At 49.2% G+C, this 14,076-nt stretch overlaps 1 protein-coding gene across 2 annotated transcripts in view; it reads left to right on the top strand.

Moving 5' to 3' along the window:
* TRAPPC9 (trafficking protein particle complex subunit 9) overlaps nucleotides 1-14,076 on the top strand; it is a 509,572-nt gene that overhangs the window by 295,431 nt on the left and 200,065 nt on the right. For both annotated transcript variants that reach the window (XM_024741252.1, XM_024741251.1), the window contains one exon: nucleotides 13,390-13,532. In XM_024741252.1, coding sequence (XP_024597020.1) covers nucleotides 13,390-13,532 — 143 coding nt within the window. The remainder of the gene's footprint in view (nucleotides 1-13,389; nucleotides 13,533-14,076) is intronic.

Below are 14,076 nucleotides of genomic sequence, written 5' to 3'. Positions count from 1 at the left end.
GACCCCCTTGCTGGCTCCCTCCACCCCAGCCCCCTGCCCCGCCTGTGGTTCGCTGCGCTCTTCCCAGGCGCTGGGCTAGGCTTGCTGCTCCCGCACGTGGGCTCCTAGACATGACACCGCCGGCCCAGCATGCCAGGCCCACCTCTCCACCAGGGGAAGCTGAGGCCAGAGCGGTTGAGAAGCCGACACACCGCATCCGCGTGGTGGGTGGGTGTGGAGCCCGCCGCCTCTGACCGTATTTAAGTTGTCTTGAGTATCTGAGTGGTTGTGCTGCTTGCTTCTCTTTGCTCCTTCTGACCCAGCCTCCTGCTTGAGATGATGTTTTTACCCGACAGCATTTAGAGAAATTATTTTTTGGTAAGAGAATTCTCTCAGTCGAAATGAGGGGGGCTAGATGTGAGCGCCCAGCAGACGGTTGTGGTTGTTTGTGTGTCTCTAGGGGAAATCTGCTGCAATGGAGACATACCTGGCGCTGCTGGGGCAGAGGTTGTTTCCAGCTCCAGCTGCAAGGACTTCGTGCCTTGACCTTTGCAAATCTCTCTTCTCATCTATAAAAAGCAAATGTAATACAAACCTAGTGAAAGCATGTGCGTAACCTTCCAGCAGGTGGGTGGGCTTCACATCACGCAGATGCTCAGGGGGTCGTCTCCTTCCCAGCTCTGCTCTGCCCGGGTCCAATCTCTGTGTTCTCTGCACTCCTGGGGACCTTAAGCTTTCAGCGTCACTGCGGACTGAATGGATGACTCTTTAGTCACTTTTGTGGCCACATTTGGGCCGGTGCCAGCACTCTCTGGCTGGGGTGAAGAGACCCCCAGGATTCCCTTTGAAGGTGAGAACCGAGAGGCGAGGGGCTCGTGAATGGGCCCAGGCAGGACAGGTGCTCAGGCCTTTCCCTGCCTGCGGCTCCCAGTGCCCTCCTGCCTCCCTCAGGGCATGGCCTCACCTTGGGAAGTGCTCCAGGAGCTTTCTTCCTGAGGGCTGTGCAGGCAGAGGCCCTGGGCCACCGTCATTCACCTGTGATGGCAAAGCCAGCCTGTGGTGTTACTGGTGTGGGCACCTCTCACCTCCCCGTCCTCCTAACCCCGATCCACTGCTCGGCACCTGTGGGACCTTCCTGCGTCTGCCTCAGTCTCCTCATCTGTGAAGTGGGCACAGTAGGCTGCAGGCGGGAGTGCACAGGCTGGCGAGGGCCCCGCCATCCGTGTGTTGTCTGCACTAAGAAGGTGCTCAGTGTATCATAGCTGCTGCCGCAGCTGCTCCCTGCTCACCGTTAAACATTTTCAACTTTGTCTTGTGAACTAATTTCAGATTTACACAGAAGTTGCCAAAAGAGTACAAAGAATTTATTCCTACCCTTCCCCTGGCTTCTCCAAGTGCTAATGTCTTACATAACCACAGTAAAATTAGTGAAGCCAGGAAAGTAACCTTAATACAATGCTCGTAACTCATAACCCTGTTGTGGTTTTCCGGCCACTTCTCTAGCTTCCATTTTCTGGGTCAGGATTCGGTGCAGGATGGGGCAGTGCATCTGGTAGTCAGGCATTCTTCATCCCCTCTCATCCGGGATGGTCCTTGGTCCGTCGTTGTCTCCCGTGGTCTTGGCACGTGAGAAGGGTACCGGCCAGCTATTTTTTTTAAAGAATGTCCCTCAGTTTGGGACTGTCTGATATTTCTTGGTGATTAAATGGATGTCACGCATTTGGGGCAGGAATAGCTCAGAGCAATGTGTGCCTTTCTCAAGGCATCACCCAGGAGGCACTGGTGCCTTTATGTCTCGCTCCTGACGATGGCAACTTTGATCCCGTGGCTAAGGAGGTACCTGTCAGGTCTCTGCTCAAAAGTTGCTAGTTTTCCTCTTATTGAAAACTAAATATATATATTGGTGGGAGGTACTCTGAGACTCTAAATATGCTGTGGGGTTCAGTGGCTGTGAGGCATCGGGGGAAGTTCCCTCTCACCCTCCCTGTGAGGAGGAGCGGGGGGCAGCACGGCTCTCAGCCTGCCCACACCCGTCTCTTTAGTCTCCCCTCCCAACCTTGGGGGCTTCTTATCCGGGTGTTCCTTAGGTAGAAGGTGGGCTTGCCCCATAATGCAGTCTGGATCCCGCCCCACATTGCAGGTAAAAACAGTCCCCGAATTCCTTTTGCTTCTCATTGCAATTCTACCATTCTTTTGAAAAGGACAACTCATCTCTGGAAAGCCAGTACTGCTAGAATATTAACTGTCAATACATTCAAATCGTCGTCTTGGTGATAACTGCTTTTCACTTTTCTTGGTTAAGTAGAATAACACTGAGTCAGAGCGACTATTTGGAGAAAGGAAGGAGTCAAGGAACACAGTGCATCTGGGGCTCCTGGCTGTGTGGCCGTTGAGCGGGCGGCGTCCTGGCGCTTGGACCGTTGGTTCCGCCTTCATCTTTGTCGGAGGGAGGTGTCCTCCCTGAGGAAGCAGAGGGAGCTGAGGCTTGTTAAACCCACCGCCCTTGTTCGTTTTCTCACTCATTGCTCGCAACTGCCCAGCAGGAAGGGGGCCCTCATCGTGTCATCGCGCAGAGGAGCCCGAAGCTGGAGCGAGGCCGCCTGCCCTGGGCACCCAGCCAGCAAGTGCACGACGGCGTCTGACCGCGCACGGGTCCTTGGGCTCCCGGCTGCCACCTTTCTCTTCCTCAGCCGTGCCCCCGGCAGGGTGGCCAGAGGCAAGGACTCAAGGGAGGCAGGAAACCAAATGCCTGGGCGGCGGCTTGGCTCCCATTTGGGGGGGGAAGTTCGCTGCCCTCCTTGTGCATCTGTTTTGTTTTTAATACTAATGATCCTTTGCGATGACTTATTGACTGTTCACTAATCCTGGCTTACCTCTGGCTTAATGTTTTCAGCTGACACAGAATGTTACTCCTTTGTAATTTATATTATTTAGCTATTCTTAGCCTTTAGAGTGAATGCGTCTTAGGTGAGTGTAATTAGAAAGGCATATTTAGCACACAAGGGATAATTTTCTCTTATGCAGCTGTGCATTAAGAAAAAAAAGCATCTGCGGGACTATAAGGTTTCCATTCATAATAGAGATTTATTCTCCCAGAGGCTAGGAAGCTGTAATCCTCTGAAAGCTCTTTATGTCAATGCTGAAGGTACTCCTTTCATTCATTTATTTATTTAATTGGTAAGCAATGATTGAACTCCTCCATCGGGCAGCGTGCCAGGCTGTGAGCCAGCCCTGGGGGCACCGCCGTGCCTGGAGGGACTCTCGGGGCTGGGCCTGACATTTAAGTGGGTTATAATGACTGCTTCTACAGCGGTGCCATGGCTGTCTATTACAGGGAGTTCGGAGTTGGCCAGGTGTGGCATTAAATTCTGCCTTGGACAAGCTTTGCGACTGGCTGGACAAATCACAAATCCAAGCCACAGTTCCTTTTTTTTTTTGAATTTTTAAATTGTATTTACTTTTCTGTACAGCAGGTTCTTATTAGTCATCCATTTTATACACATCAGTGTCTACACGTCAATCCCAATCTCCCAGTTCATCCCACCCCCACCCCACCCCGCCACTTACCCGCCTTGGTGCCCATACGTTTGTTCTCTACATCTCAAGCCACAGTTTCTTTATCAGCACATGGGAGGCTCTGTAGGCCAGTGGTCTTGAGAGGTGAGGTCTTCAGAGTCAGTGGCTAAGTGTAAAGCCACGTCTGGGTCTGTTGTGACTTGTTTCTGTCATTGTGGTTCAGCTGCTTGTGGCCCAGCACTCAGTCCCAGGCCCTGAGGGAGCTCTGGCCAGAGCTCGGCGGCTGGCCTGCCAGGGTGCCCTGCTTGTCTCCACTGGTCCGCTTCCCATCTTTCCTGCCTTCATGCAGCTGGGGTCAAACGTCACACTGGAAAAGGGTCAGCCTGGTTTCCTCTTGTCTCCAGCCTCTTCCGGAACAGTCTGACCCCCTCCTCATGCTCTCGGCAGGGCGTGTGGCATGGTGGACAGCCCGGGACAGGGCTCAGTGGATGTCTCTTGGACAGTCGGGGTGGTGTCTTTCCCTGGCCTGCCGAGGAACCGTGGAAGGAGGGTGGTGTTAGACTGTCAGCCCCAGGCTGTCTTCACAGGGGTAACAGGGTTTGAGAGGAGCCCAGCTAGCACCCTGCTTGCACAATCTAAGTTTGGAACATCAGAGAGGTGTGTGCAGCTCACCAACCCGGAGAAGCTAGGTGGGAGGGCCGGCCTGGCTGTGGCCACGTGGGCTCCCCAGCGCCTCACCGTGGAATTAGCGTGTCCACACAATCAAGGGCAGAGCTGAAGTCCATGATTCTCACCCGCGGGGCCGGCTCTAGGACTCGGGCCAGCCTGCAGGGCCAGTGGAGGACAGGGAAGGGGTAGAGCCCACAAGACCCATCCTTTCCCATCTCACCAGTTAGGGAGGCTGTCCTCCTCTCCCCATCTGCACGTGGTGGCTCTCAGAGTGTGGTCTCTGGACCAGTAGCTTCAGCATCCTGGGATCTCCTTAGAAGTGCAAATTCTCGGGCCCCATCTGGACCTGCAAATCAGAAACGCTGCTGTGGGGCCCAGCACAGTGTTGAAACGAGCTCTCCTGGGGACTGACGCGAGTTCTGGGGCAGAGCTCCGCAGTGAGGAGAGGTGCCGGGCAGAGGTGGGCTATAAAATCCAACCAGAGAACCCCGGTATTGGTCTCTCAGGCCTCAGGGTGGCCAGTGGGAGTTGGGGTAGCCAGTGTTTTCTATGTGAACCAGGGCATGGAAGAGTGAGGGAGAGAGTCCTCGGGGAAAGTCCTTCACGTGGAAACAGAACGGAGAACACGCTCTCTCCGCGGAGGGGTGGTCGGAGAACGCGCTCTCTCCGCGGAGGGGTGGTCTGGGCCATGCTGCTTAATCTTCCGTAAGCCTCCTTCCCTCACCTGCAAAATGGGGCTAATGAGCTCTTCTCCGAAGGATTTTGAGGCTTAAACTACACGATGCATAAAGAAAGTGGAATTCAGTGTATAGTAATAGATGGCCATTAAAATGCAGTTTTATTTCCTTAACCTCTTTTCCTATTGGCCGAGATGTTCTGGAGGATCTCAAAATGGGAGAGCAGATTGTAGACCGGAAGAAGAAATTCTAGGTGCCAGAGTCAGCCTTTGCTATCGGGGACAGAAGCCCAACAGAGGGCTTATAAGGGCGCCCCTCAGTCTCAGCTGCTCAGCTTTCATCCTGGGCGTGGGACTCCTGAGGTCTGGGCAGGACAGGCGGCTCTAGTCTTGGCCTGTTGTACCAACTGAGCTGGAAAAGAATTCTGTAAAGCAGCTGTTAAATTGCCTCCCACTGTGAAGATAAAGGGTGGAGGTTCCGAGGGAGGTGGAATTTGCCAGGGTCACCTGCTCCAAGGACCTAGAAGTGCCATGGCTGGCCAAGCGGTCAGAAAGTTTGTCTTCTATTTAAATAAGGCAGTTTGCTGGAGTGAGAAAGGGGCAAAGGCCACAGGCTAGAAGGGTTGTTGAATAACTGAAAACATCAGCGGAAATAAATTAAATCAGGAGCAGCCCAGCTCCAGAGAAAGCAGAGCCTCGTGAGACGCGGGCTTTGCAGTGGTCACTGCCTTGTATCCTGAGTAGCCTCGTCGGGCTTTGGCAGCCTCTGATTCTTGTACGTCTCTGGAGTAAAGCCATAATTTCATCTCAGCCATCTGAAAGAATGAGTGTCCATGTTTCCAGCCCGGGTTAACAGACCATGTGGGCCCGGGCCTATCAAAGAGGCAGCATACGGCGAAGGGGGACCTGACTGTGGTTCCACACTCGAGGTTGGAATGCCGTTAGGCGCTTAACGAAGGTGCCACGGTGTGAGTCTAATGAGATCAAAGGCAGACCTGTTGCCACGGATTTAACGTTGGATGGGATCTTACAGTGTACTTGGCATTGGGCCCGGGGTCTTAGGGGTGGCCTTGAGCTCTCTGTTCCGCCCATACCCATGAAGAGCAGGTGCCAGGTCTAATGGTGGAACGCCGGGCGTCCTCTCTCTGTGGGCCCTCGACCGAGGTGGGGACAGGCCCCACAGGCACTGACTTGTGTCCTGTGGGGGAGGGTGCGCGATGCACCCTACGTTTCTCACATTAGAGAAGGTTGTCACAGGTGTGGGAAAATGAGAATGAACCTTGTGGTGTAAATTTGCAACTTGAGGTATCACTCTGAACTCCCTGTTTGTGTTTATTTCTGTATCTTATATATATACTTATATCCATATCTATCTACAGCAAGGTGCCAATATATACGTATGTATGTATGTACAGACACATATTTCTCAGGTTTGTTCACTGGAAAAGCCTTGAAGCAAGAGCATCTTAGTAGCAAAAGAAAATTGTGTTGTTAGAAAATTGTCAATGGATGCTAAAGCTGGTGAGTGAGAATTTAATGAGGAATAAGGTATTTATCACCTCTCAAAGCATCTCCACACAAATTGCTTGTTAATTACTAATGGAAAAATAGGAACAGAACTTGCAGATACCATTATCGTCATTTTTTCATTATCTATCTATCTATGTATCTATCTATCTATCTTCTGTCTCTATCTGAAGAGAGGGAATTTAAAAATGAGAGAAGATGTGAAAAGTTGTTGAATTGGGTAACGGGGTGGTTTTTGTACTTCCCTTTCAAATTTTCTGTCACTTTGAGATGATATTGAAGTTAAAAGTTTAAAAGATAAACCTTAAAGTCATAGAGGAAAACAGGGGAGAATAATATTTTATAACCTTGGAGTGTGGAGAGTGTTTCTAACCATGATTCAGGAGCCATGAAAAAGGTGCAAGGGACATAAAAGACTGATGCATTAATTGCAAAAAAATTAAACATTTCTGCAAGGCGAAGGGCATCATAATTAAACCCGAAGGTACCATCCAAATGTGAAAAAATATTTGCAGCTTATATCAGGCAAGGAGTAATTTCCTCAATATATAAAACCTCCTAGATATCTGGAAGAAAAAAACCTGACAGGTCAATTAAAAAAAAGAATGGTCAAATGATGTGAACATGTGCTTCACAACAAAAAAGATGAAACGGCTGCTTTTCCTGGTACCAGAAATCAGACTTTTGGCCTTTTAACAGTCCCGAGACACATCTTCCTCCATCTGGACCTCATGTCCTGACCCTTCTCAGTCACCAGGGGACTTCTGGGCCTCTTGAGGAGGAGCTGTTTTGATGGTTGGTGTTGCTCAGATCCATTCCTACTAGAAGGGTGTTTTAGTTTATGAATCCAATGTCTTCACTTAGCAGGAGGCTTTTCAGGTTTTCTATTTCTTGTTGGTTCCGTTTGGTAACGTGCCCAGGTTACCTAAGTTGTTGAATCTATTGGCACTAAATTGTTTACACTCTTTCTTTACTGTCTTTTTCATGTGTGCATGATCTGTACCGATACTCGTTTTCATTCCTGATGTTAGCAATTAGTTTCTCACTTCTTTTTTCCTTGATCAGCCTACCTTAGAGGATTGTCACTTTTATTGATATTTTCACAACATAGGTTTTAGCTTAATTGATTTTTTTCTCCCATTATTTGTCCGATTTCTATTTAATAATTGCCCAATCCTCCTTTCCTTGCTGGGTTGTTTGCTCTTCCTATCCAACTCTACACCTGACACACACGGGCTTTTTTTCTCCTGTGTCCTTGTATATACTAGGACGCTCCTCTCTGATGTAATATATCACAAGTGTCTTAGATATCTAGGGGCTTGTGTCTTTGACTAGACCTGAGCAAGCCCTCAGGGGTGGCATTGTGTCATCTGCCATAGTCCCTTACACTTAGTAGACATTCATTCGGGGTCAGTGAGTGAATGAGTGGGTGGATGAATGAATGAATGAATGCTGTTCTGAGCAGTTTGCATACATGAAAGAGAGAGGGCTGTGCAGCCATGCAGCTCTGCATTTGAACCCTGGATGTGCTACTCCCTGGGTGTATAGGGACTGGACTGGCATAGGCCAGTCACCTAACTGCTTGTTTGCGAAAACTGGACTTTCCTTGTAGGGCTCTTAACATTAGAGCCCATGTGTGAAGACAACTTAGCATTGCATTTGGCACTTAGTAGGTGCCCAATAAAAGGTAGCTCTTGAAAGACCTTTCATTTTAGCTCAAATAATAAATTATATTGATAGTATACCTAGAAAGTAACTTTTCTCTAATTCTTTGCCCGTTTCTGATTTTTATAATAGTCTTCCCTCAAAGTAAAGACCATCGCGTGTTCTAAGAAGGGAAAGTCTTATGGCAGAGTACTGCATTGTTTCTCCTTATATTTTGATGAAATAAAGCTTGGACATCCTTTGTCTTTTATCACCCCACTTTATGGCTTTATTAAGATATTCTAATTTTTTGGGACTGAGGTTTTTTTTTTTTTTTTTTAATCAAGGAAGAAAGGCAGTAATACTCAATTTTAGAAAATCTTTTCTGTGCTTGATTTTCATAAATTACATATTTTCCCCCATAATTATATCTTTTCCTTGCTTCTCTACAGAGTAAATAAACAGCCAATTCCAAGAAGATAGAAACACAGACTATTTCTTCTTTGTTATATGGTACTTGACAGTTATCTATCTCTGCATATTTTTTGTTCATTTCCCAGGTGATTTCTACTCTATCACTACCTGGAGACAACTTTTAAGTTTACCTTAAGAAACAAAAAAGACAGTGTGACATTTTTATTACTTCACAGATTTTGGCTTTTCAAGGCCATAATTGAGAACCTGTTTATTTCCTTGACCACCATGCTTGCAATTTGTGGAAGCTGCCATGTATGTGTTGGGTGATGGATTGGTTTTATTTGCTTATTTATCAGTTAATTTATTCAGACATTCATTGACTCAACATTTAGTGAGCTTTCTGGGATCAGGGACCATACTGTATTCACTGTTCTAAGCACAGATCCTGGCAAAGTACCCGGGAGGTGACTGAACAGAGGAATGAAAGAATAGACCGAACAGATGAGAGTCAGCTGCACTGAGAAAGTCGTTCCAGAAAGGTTTATTTGGATGTGTTTATGAGGGGGTCTTACCTTCTGCTCACAAACAAGGGTTTTCAGAAGTATAAGACATAAAATTGGCAATCCTTTTGAGATGACGGTACAGTGCTTTATGCTATGGGAAAAGAATTTGGGATTTTGGTGAAACCAAAATATGATCCTTGAGTATTTTTTTAAAAATCTGTATTTCACGGAGTCCTTTTAAAGTAAGGCAGTATAGCCATCTTACTGGAGAAGGCATGGCTTTTGAGAGGCCATGAAGTAGGCGTAACATTTATACAGGTTGAGAGAATTAGTAGGACCAAAGTTCAAGGGAACCTGTAAACATATAGACCTTGAGGAGTGGTGGGAGGTGAGTTGGAACAATGAGCTTTTAAAATGGGACTGAGGAACTTGAATAGACATTTCTCCAAAGAAGGTGTACAAATGGCCAGTAAGCATATAAAAGACACTCAACATCATTAGTCATTAGGCGATGCACATCAAAACCAAAATGAGATACCACTTCACCCCCATTAGGATGGCGATTATTAAAAAACAGACCAAGCAAACAGGAAAAAAAACAAGTATTGTTGAGGATGTAGAGAGATGGGAATCCTTGTGCATTGCTGGTAGGAATGTGAAATGGTGCAGCCATTGTGGAAAATGGTATAATGATTTCTTAAAGAGATTAGATATAGAATTATCATGTGATCCATCAGTTCCGCTTCTGGGGATATGCCCAAAGGAATTGAAAGCAGGGTCTCAAACAGATATTTGTACACCCACGTTCACAGCAGCATCATTCACAATAGCCCACAAGTGGAAGCAGCGTGAGTGCTTGTTGACAGGTGAATGGATAAACAACATTCAGTGGAATATCATTCAGCCTTAAAAAGGAATTAAGTTCTGATATAAGCTAGAGCACAGATGAACCTTGGAAACACTATGCTGAGGAAATAAGCTAGTCACAACAGGACAAAGATGCAATGATTCCACTTACATGAGGTGTCTGGATTAGTCAAATCCATGGAGACAGAAAGTAGATGGTGGGTGCCGGGAGCTGAGGAGAGGGGAGTAGATTTTTTGTGTGTAATTTGTACAGAGTTTCAGTTTGGGAAGATGAAAAATTCTGGAAATGGATGGTGGTGATGGTTATACAACAACGTGAAAGTACTTAATGCCACAAAACCATACACTTAACGATGGTTAAAATGATAAATTTTATGAGTATTTTACCACGATACGAAAAATGTTAAATAAAATAAATGGCATTGAGGGCTTCCCTGGTGGCGCAGTGGTTGAGAGTCCGCCTGCCGATGCAGAGGACACGGGTTCGTGCCCCGGTCCGGGAAGATCCCACATGCCGCGGAGCGGCTGGTCCCGTGAGCCATGGCCGCTGAGCCTGTGCGTCCGGAGCCTGTGCTCCGCAACGGGAGAGGCCAAAACCTGGCATGAGCACAGGTCAGCAGAAATAGGAAAGATAGAGAAATATTATGGACAACTTTCTGCCAAACAGTTTGAAAATTGCAATGACCTTAACAATTAGAAATTATAGCTAATCAAGTAGTGTACCGACATTCTAAAGAAGTACAAAATATAAATAACACTACTATATGGGCTTCCCTCGTGGCGCAGTGGTTGAGAGTCCGCCTGCCAATGCAGGGGACACGGGTTCGTGCCCCGGTCCGGGAGGATCCCACATGCCGCGGAGCGGCTGGGCCCGTGAGCCACGGCCGCTGAGCCTGCGCGTCCGGAGCCTGTGCTCCGCAACGGGAGAGGCCGCAACAGTGAGAGGCCCGCGTACCGCAAAAAAATAAATAAATAAACAAATGGCGTTGAAACACATTTCATATCTCCTCCTGTTTTAAGCCGTGTTGCCTTGGGGTGTCAGGTGGCGATGTCGCAGAAGGAGAAAGGAACCTATTTAGTGAGTGCATATTTGTCCCGCTACTTCGTTTTCTCACCGAGTCTTCATTAAAGTCCAGTGAGATAGGTGTTAATTATTGTCCCCACTTAACACTTGAGAAACCGAGGCTGAGAATGGTGAGACACTATGCCCAAGGTCTCACAGAGCGTCAGGCTGAGTTTATCTGGCCTCCGTACCTGCTCTCGTCCACCGTACCAGGCTGCCTTGCCTGTCTCTGGAATTTCTGTACTCTGGCCTTCCCAGAGGAAAACCACTCTCTACCTAGGATGGCCTCTGACAGCATGTGTACACAGGTGGTTTTCTTTAGTTCTAAATAATTGTGTGGCTGTGGCTGCCCCTCTTTTGGAGAGGGGAAACCGGTCAGTGAAAGCAATGACTGAGGGCTAAATGCCGTGTCTTGCCTGGAAGGCTTATTGAAGTGTGACTCTTGAAGTGTAAGGAGGAGAGCAGGAGGACAGGTGGGCAGGCACCTGCTCTGCCGTTGGCAAGTGTGGCTTCTCTTGGCTCTTGCAGGTGGGAATGTGCTTGAGTCCCCACCTTGAACACGTGGTTTTGAGGCTCCCGTCCGGCACTGTCAGCCCCAGACAATGCTCTGAGCTCACCCTCACTCTTCCCTTTCTGGAAAAGGCTTCCACTAGGGTCATTAGTGACCAGTTCATCGCCATTAGTGTGGTGGACGCTTTCTCAGACCTTTTCACGTGGATTGGCTGCAGCAATGGACATTCTGGCCCTTCTTCCCAGAGCTCTGCCCTCCTTGGGTTTCCATGACACCAGCCTATTGTCTCTTGTTGCTTGTGCTTTTGGTGTCATGTCTACGAAACCATTCCTAATCCAAGGTCATGAAGATTTCCTCCTGTGTTTTCTTCTTAGAGTTTTATCAGTAAACTTTTTATGTAAAGGACCATATAGTAAATATTTTAGCTTTGCTGGCTGCCTGTGGTCTCTGTCGCGTATTCTTCTTTGGTTTTGTCCTTTGTTTTGTTTTACAACCTTTTAAAACTGTGAAAACTGTTCTCAGCTCCAGGGCATACAGAACCAGGCTGCGGGCCAGATCTGGCCCTTGGGCCATAGTGTGCTGACGCCTGTTTTAGGACCTTACCGGGGAAGGCTGAGTCATTTTGGTGAGGAGTTGAGCTGGGTTTGAGATTTCCTGTTGCTATGGTTACCCTGGGTGCAGCACAGGCTCCGAATTGTGCTGGGGGAAGGGGAAGAAAGTCGGGGCTGCTGAGGTAGGTACCAGGGGTTTTTCCCATAATGGTCCTCCATCCTCAGCCCTGAGCCCTCCCTGCCCGCCAGCACCTGGCCGGGTCTCTCCACACCTTCATGCCACCCCCAGAGGCTTCTTACTGGGTGCCTGCTAGGTCTGTGCCAGGAGCAGCTGGGGCCCTCTTGCTGTCCTCGTGCTGCCTCAGTCCTAGGTCGGAGCCGTGCCCCTGGATCCTACGTGTGGGCTCTCGGCGTTCCTGCCCTTCCCCCGGTAGCAGCCATCCTCTGCCTGGTGTAGTGGTGGGCAGTGTGTATGGATGGGTCTCCTGCCTCTGTCTCTAGTGGCATTGCTGTAGGATCCTGGCCCTCCCAGCAGCGTCTGCCCTCCCCTCACTAGAACGGATATTTACCCCTGTCTTTGTGCCCTTGGCATTGGCTCCCCCTCCTCCGGAAGCCCAAGATTTTGCTTTAGAGGAGAGAAGGGTCTGGATGGGGTTGGGATGGGGGTAGGGGATTGGAGCTGGGGTTTCTGTTTCTTGTTCTTCCTATGGTGGCTCCTGACCCCTTCTGCCAGGCCTGTACCACCAGGGAGGCTCCCCTGCACTCCTGCCCCTGCCAGTCCTTTGTGTAAGCCCCCAGGGAGGTCCTCGGAGAAGACCCGGAGTGGGTGGGAACTGTCCTTGGGTCTGGAGAGTCCTCACCGTCAATAGAGCCCCTACTCAGCCTTTAGCAATTCGTTAAGGTCTGAGCTGATTCCTTCCTGCCAGCTTGTATGGTGGCTGCCTCTGCCCCTGGTGAGATGTGTCCCCACTCTGTCCCTTCTGGAAGGACCTTGTTCCTCCTTGGCCTTCTGGCTATGTGGTTGCCCTGTGACCTTACCTCTGTGGGTTCAAGGAAGTGTCATGAGTTTGTAGCTTGTCAGCCTTACTCACCGTTAGCCTGGGAGCCACGTTCTAGCTCCTTGATGGGAGTCCCTCCTCCCCCCTCAACCTGATCTGTGTGTTTAAGTGATGCTGATTGAAATGTTTTTCTCTCCCAAATGCTATATCCCATCACAGAGTAATTCTGGAGCTCCTTTCCATTCGTGTTTCCAGGCTGAGAATTGTAGGTGTTAGATACAGGGCATCATGGGAGGAAAGATGGTACCAGATGTCAGGCGCCAGGTGACAGCCCTGGGTGAGAGTTGCCCGTGGTAATAACTTTACCAGTTGGGATAATCTTCAGCCTTATCTGAGTGAAGTCTGCTGCCTGGGGGAATGGCGGTCAACACAGAGAGTACTAACTTACCATTTTTTACATCTTTTTAGACCCTGGAAGCTATCCTGAATTTCAAATACTCCGGAGGCCCGGGCCACATTGAAGGATATTACAGGAACCTCTCGCTGGGGCTGCACGTAGAGGTTGAGCCATCTGTATTCTTCACACGAGTCAGTACGCTGCCGGCAACCAGGTAAATGCACCTCTGCTCTTTGACTGCCGTGTTCTAGAGTCTGAGGGCGCTGCGTTTGGAATTCTGACCTTGGTGTTCGTTGTGGTCCCCCTGTTCACTGTGCTGAGTTATTTAGCCTCCCCGGGTCTTCATCAGAAAGACAGGCAGTGTAGAGCGATGCCGCTTCATTTAGATGGGAGTGCCTGGACTTCATCCCTTTTACGCGCTGTAGTAACATTGTCAGTGGCGCGGTATGCTTGCTTCTGGTGGTCATCGTGCACGACATGGCTCCCGCCCGTTGTCCCGAGCCTGGAACTCACTGCAGTCCGGTTCAGCTGTCCTGTTAGCAGGGGCTCAGCCGATGGCTCCCTGTCTTGGAGACTTCTGGAGGCGTCCAGCACATCTGTGTCTGTGTCACTTCGGGCGCCCCAGGAGCACTGTGCAGGCAGGGCCAGGCTGCCCAGCGTCTCAGCCCCATCTTTGCGGAGCTCCCAGCCATCTGGAGCGTGGGGTCATTTCTGCCCAGAGCACCCTACTTGCAAGAGGCTTTCTCTCTTGATTACTT

Source organism: Neophocaena asiaeorientalis, unplaced genomic scaffold (genome assembly GCF_003031525.2).
Source record: "Neophocaena asiaeorientalis asiaeorientalis breed wild unplaced genomic scaffold, Neophocaena_asiaeorientalis_V1.1 scaffold177, whole genome shotgun sequence".
Taxonomy (NCBI): Eukaryota; Metazoa; Chordata; class Mammalia; order Artiodactyla; family Phocoenidae; genus Neophocaena; species Neophocaena asiaeorientalis.
This window is presented reverse-complemented; position numbering and strand designations above follow the sequence as displayed.